Consider the following 6,277-nt stretch of genomic DNA (forward strand, 5'->3'; position numbering starts at 1 on the left):
TGATACTAACAGAACACTAGAAGTGTGAAGTTGCCCTCAAAATAACAGAAGTAAAATTTACAGTCTGCATTACTCTGCTAAATAAGGTGAAAAGAGCAACAATCAGTTTTTAACTCTTAGCTTTTATTTGTATCAGGATCCTGCATTCATTTTATGCAATGTAGCTGTAAGAAGGCAAACCACCAAGGACTTGTAGTTATTTATTAGAACATCTGTGTTGCTCCATTTCATTAAAGAAACAATTCTTTAACAAATTTAGTAGTATTTCCAGCAGTGGAATAAGTATCTTTTGTGTCATCTCTCATCTAAGCACCTTTAGCAATTTTCATCAGACTGGCAGCTAGACTTCAACTACTCAAATAGTCTGTTCGGCCAGAAGCCCACACAAATTGACATTTGGAGGACATGTTCTGGTTTTCATGGTTAAAATCACTGCGCTGTGTTCTTCTGCTATTTAAAAACAAACAAGAAAGTAGCTGCACATTTGCTGCCAAATATTAATGGATGAATACACATCCATAATGTTTCTCCTATTGCTCAAAATTGCTTCAAAGTTCTCAGAGTGAGAAATCTAGATTTCTATTCCCTTTCATAAATATCAGCGTACATTTTTCCCTCCCCCTTCTTCCGTCCTACCCTCTCTCTCTTTCTCCAAAGACTCCTCTCTCCATTGAGTTTATGCCCTAATAGGAAAACCGGACGTAGTAGGGAAGACAGAGATGACAGAGCATCAGCACACACAATCCCACTCTTTGTTAGCCTTGCAGAAAGACTTAAAAAAAAAAAAAAAACAGGATGAAGACTGAAGACAATAGAAGGACTTTCATAAGCAGGGACCAGAGCAGGAATATATAACAAATCCAGTGAGATCTTTAAAAAGGAAGCAGCAAAGTTAATGAAATGCACTCAGGTATTTCTCTTTTATCTAAAAGTTCCACAACGCACAACCAGAAGTAAAGATACGCCTTATAAGCATCTAGAAAACCAGTGATCTCGATATTTCAGCAAGCAGCAGTTTAGACAGATAATTTTTCTCTTAGCTCCTTCCTATACAATCATGAGTACAGCACCTCTGTAGCTACCTGCTTCCCCCATGTGCCCCAATGAACAATCCTCCTGCTTAACTCTCAGGGACTGCATGTGCTGAATACACACACAATGCACTGGCCCAAATCAGAGTTTCTTCACTCCATGCTTTTCATGTGCATGTTTCAAGCCTTCAGCTACGCAGTTCTGCACAAACTGGTTAGTAATTTAACTACCGTTTTTGTCTTGCAAGAGTCTGTCGCCTCACTGTGACTGGAGTAATAGCAACAAGTCCCGCCAAGTGGGAAAAAAGTTCATTCATGAATTCTTACATTTCTGCCTGGTTGAGGTTAGGCATGTCGTGGAGATGACTGGCCTCTGCACAAACAAACATCTGTGCTACTGGAAGTAGAACTTCCTTTAAGCGACTGACTTACAGAACTGCCAGGAGCTCGCAGCCAGGCAGAGATGTTTAATTTCATTTCTCCATTTGTATTTTTAATCTTGGAAACAAAAACCAAAATGTAAAGCGAGCTGACAGAAGAAAACAACCCTAGAATTCTAGAAAGCCCTGCTATTTCTCTGCCAGGCCAAAACACCTGCTCCTGATAATGACAGCTTTATGCTTACATACACCTGCCATCCAGAAGGACTCCAGAGCACTTTACCAACTGATTTATACATACACAAATCATTAAAACTACCAAAATTAAGCCTCTGCTTAATTGAGATGTAGCAACTGTTTAACTGCACACAGTCGCGCTGTTCAACTGCTCGGGACATGAACTAAGAGATACCATATCCAACCAAAGCTACGGGGGAAATTCAGGTAGAGAGAATGTTAATTGCCGAACCTGGATTTTGGCCAGTTGCTACAAAATATTTGCATGTGAAAAGCCCTAGGATCTTCAAAGACCACAAGCAGTCCAACCTTCAGTTTTATAAGACAAACAATATACATTTCCTAAATATAAAATCCTTTAGCAGTCCCTCCCTGCAGTAATTACTGTTTATGCCTCGACTTCAGAAGTTCACAGTATCAGACATCAGTTTTGGAAACATCCTGTGGTTGTAGCACTTCATCTTGCAGAGCAAGCAAACTGATAGGGTCTGACAATAAGTGATTAAAAAGAAAAGTCGTTTACAAAACATATACACAAATGGATCAGATTCACCTCCCCCAAGCCAAAAGAATTGAGTTTCTCAACAGATCTCACAGCAGCTACAACAATTAAGAGAGTAACGGAACTGGCACACAGAATACACCAGAGTAAGCTGGGAAGATACAGCACTGCTTTCTAAAACCAATTAGACAATGCCAAATTAACAGTGGCAAAATATATTAAGCAGGGTGAGGTAGGAGTCACTGTACCTACCAAGAAGGCAAAAAAGCAATGGGGAACTGGTTAAAAAAGGCTGGGACAACTGGCATCCAAGAACCACCAAGATACATTTGACAGTTTAGGCACAAATTTGCAATCTCAATTATGTAGAACATGCAGATTTTGGAAATGGAAATGCATTCTACAGACAATCTCAGAGTACTGCCAGCAAGCCATCCGAGACAATAATCTGATTCTGTAAGGTGATTTAAAAAAGAAAAGTATCAGATCAAGAGATCAGAGCATCTTTTACTAGGACCTGCAAAGGTCTCCTTACATGAAAGTAGATTCATTGTAATTCCAGAAACAGTGTGAATTCAGTACTCAAGGCTAAATTAAAACAAGACTGAAATATGACTGCTTCAAAGTTTCAGAAACACCTGGATCATCCTGATAATCTGTGTGGTTTTCAAATTCCATTTGCAGATTTTTAAAACTAAATGTCTCCCTCAGATTTTTGTGCAGTGCTCCTCAAAAAAAAAAAAAAAAAAAATTAAAAAGTACAGAAAAAAACTGTAACAAGAAGATTAAAAAACACTGCAGCCTAAATATGCCATTTAAAACTAAAAATGTATCATTTATTAAATAAGTTTCTATCTACTTAAATGGGAAAGGGAAACATACTTTGTGTTTCTTCCTCCTGTTCTAACCAAACAGTGTAATTCACAATTTTGTCACCAGAATAAGGCAGCCTGAGTACACCAGAATTATCTGGTGCATTACTGAAGGTAATGAGTGAATAAGAGCATTCATATCCTTGCTTTTAAGTAAAACAGACCAGAACAAAAACATGAAAAAAACTTATCAAAGCACTTTTACATCAAGCATCAGATAATTTGCCAAACTGCATCCAGCTTCCACCCTATTAAACCATGGATTATAAGCTTCATTGTTGCAGATGAGTGATCAGCCTTTATCAAGGTTATGATAATGAATTCCCATTTTCTTCCAAAAATAATTACATTATACCTTTGCACCTTCAGGCATGTTGTTACAAACCCTGTGGAAAAATCCTGAGTTTGCAAAACCATACAAGTTTCCCTACTGCTGGAGCACACGGGTTCTGGTTTTGGTCCAAAAAATGACGATATTAAGGAAAGTACCTAGCAGTGTTCTCTCTCCTACAAGAAACAATAGCAGAATACAAAGAAACAGGTAAGCCAAGAGCAGTGTTGAAAACACCTACCTATCCTCTCAAAAATGAAGTACAAATCCGGCGTTTTGGAAATACAACACTTAAGAATGCAGAAAGCATAATGGTACACGTGACTGCGTTACTGCAGTTTCGCCATCCAGTCAAGAAAATGTTGGATAAAAATCATACTTTGTTAGCGGTAAAGCAGAAACACAGAGTGCACAAACTCAAGGCTGCTCTTTGTGTCCAGGGCACCAGTACCAAGAGAGGTTCAGGCAAACAGAAAAACGTGTTCTCTGGCAAGTCTCTGCAAGAGAACAGCACTGCTCGCAAAGACTGATCACCATTCAAATCGAGGCTCACTTCAAGACAATTCTACCTTCTAACAGCATACAAAGGGAAAAAGAAAAGCTACAGATCTACATATAAAACAAATGATTTGCCTCAGCTGAACCTTTAACACTCTAAGTATCATCTCTGGTTGCTATCTTCATAATCATTTTCAAACCAAAGAGCTGCGGCAGTTTTATGTGAACACACGCACATGCATGAACCCAAAGAAATCCCCTTGTAACACATTTGCTCAGCTTGACAGAAAGTCACACACACTCCTCACAGGCAGTTTCCCACTGAGGCGAGCAAGAAAATAAGAACTGACTATCTAAATATACCTTGCTAAAGGGCAGATCCCATGTTGCAGGACCCAACAGCAGTCGTCCTGAAGAGGAGAGCCACTTACCTCGTTTGTGGAGCCATCCTTCCTTCACTATCGCTACTTCATTCATAATGGCGGGAATGTCTCTTGGTGGATCTGTTTATGTCAAATGTTGAAATTTCTGATCTCCAGCAGAAGGGTCCACAAAAAGGATGTTCTTTTTCTTGTCTTTCTCCTTCTCAGCTACTTCTAAAAGGATCAAACAATCAAACAAACAAAAGCCCACCATTATTTGCAGTACATCACTTACGTTAAATCAGGTGTACAACAGGGAGTAGTTTTCACTGCTGGGTTGTTGGCTATTTTTTTTTTTTTTTTATAAACTATTATTACAAATCCTAAATGAGGGCTTTGTTCTTCACAGGGATTGCTGTGTCTCAGCAGGTGAAGGTGCTGGAAGAAGTGCCTGCTGAAGCCCTGCTTCCTCACTGAGCTGGCTGACCGCTGGCAGACTCACAGTATCTGTCTAGATTAGAAGTGGCTGCAAGTCCCTGCCCAGTAGGCACCTTCCAGCTCTCCAACAACATCAAACTCCCCTCAACAAGAAAAAAATCCAAGAGTCAGCAAAGTCGAATTCTAAATATTTCCTGGTAAGACTTCCAGAATCCCCTCAGGAAGGTTTATTTACAGCCTGCTGTGCATCAGTCTATCAACAAATACACGATGCATCTTAGGGATGCGCTCCCAAGAGTAACAATTCCCAATACTTTGCTGCACATTATCTTGTTATCTCACTCAAATCTCGTCTTCCCCCAAAATCACCTTTTCTATATTTGATATAATTCCTGCCTCTCTACAATGATTCCCAGATAAGCCCACGTTATCCTAAATCAGCCCTTAGAAGCATCCTGATCAATTTTATCATGTTTCTGTAACTCACTGCAGATTGCTGCTCCTTCTTGCAATGAAATAACCTAAGGACACCTTAGGATTTCTACCTTCTTGCTTTATGAGATGAAGTCTCTGTCCAAGTAGCTCAAAATAGACACATTTTCAATAAGGTTTGGCTATCTCGTGGCTGACTATCACACAAAATGTTCTTCATCTTTCTCTCCCTCAATGAAAGTAGCTCTTTCCAGAAAGATCAGCTTTTATTTTTTTTTCTAAATTGAATATTATTATACTTTCTGCTTGTGGTATAGTTCTATACCATATATCTATGCAGCTTTTCTTTAATGACTTCTGAGCTCTCAAAAGCATCCATTTGTTCATCCCATTTGATACTGCTTAGGCAATCAAAAAAAATCTAGTGGCACGTTCTAAGCAATAACTAAGTAATAACTAACATAGCAGCACTTGTAACAAGCCAGCAAAGACCTGGCTTTTACTGGTCTCTCTCCAAACATAGAGGCATCACATTCCCACCAACAAATATATATCATCTCTGCATGCACTTGGCGTGTGTGCATCAATTATTTGTGAGCACGCAGGTGATACTCATCAGAAACCAGATTAAAAAGCAACTAATTTCACATAACTCACTAAGACACAGCCCCGGATGGAAGAAGCAGGTGGTCAAAATGAATCCAACCCAGAACTGAGACATTAGCAAGGACAGAGGGGCCTGTACCATTCATTGCCAGTGCTCTATAACTATTTTCAAAGCAAGGAAGTCAAATTCAAATGGTCACTAGAAGCAGAAATTGACAGGGAGGAGATGCGAGAGAAAAAAAGCCAATCCTAGTATTTTTACCTATGAACTTTAACTGTTTATCACTATTTCCAGTAACATTTTATTTTATTTGTTCTTTTTTTTCCCCCTGGAAATAGCAGATATTTTTCCAAATTATGAATCTGCCATTTCTGACTGCTTATAATTATCATCTCAAAGAAACAGATACAACATTTGCCCGAGGGAGGAAAAACACACACAAAAAAATGACATTGGAACAAGAGACTTGTAAGAATTCTTAAATTCATAAATAAATATGTGAGAACCATATGCTGCAGAATAGAGACCAGCAACCCACAGCCACCAGTCATCTTTGAACAAACTCCTTCAGATCCAGAGCAATTAAG

The 6,277-nt window shown here is 39.0% G+C and overlaps 1 protein-coding gene across 1 annotated transcript in view; it reads right to left on the bottom strand.

Annotated features, from left to right (window-relative positions):
- The window catches only part of AKT1 (AKT serine/threonine kinase 1), a 65,197-nt gene extending 60,750 nt beyond the window's left edge, over nucleotides 1-4,447 (bottom strand). The window contains exon 1 of the mRNA XM_042862971.1: nucleotides 4,283-4,447. Within this exon, the coding sequence (XP_042718905.1) occupies nucleotides 4,283-4,328 (46 nt within the window). The 5' untranslated portion in view covers nucleotides 4,329-4,447. The remainder of the gene's footprint in view (nucleotides 1-4,282) is intronic.
- Between the last annotated feature and the right edge of the window lie 1,830 nt (nucleotides 4,448-6,277).

This window comes from Lagopus leucura, unplaced genomic scaffold, assembly GCF_019238085.1.
Source record: "Lagopus leucura isolate 7727_CA_CO unplaced genomic scaffold, USGS_WTPT01 Super-Scaffold_1, whole genome shotgun sequence".
Classification (NCBI taxonomy): Eukaryota; Metazoa; Chordata; class Aves; order Galliformes; family Phasianidae; genus Lagopus; species Lagopus leucura.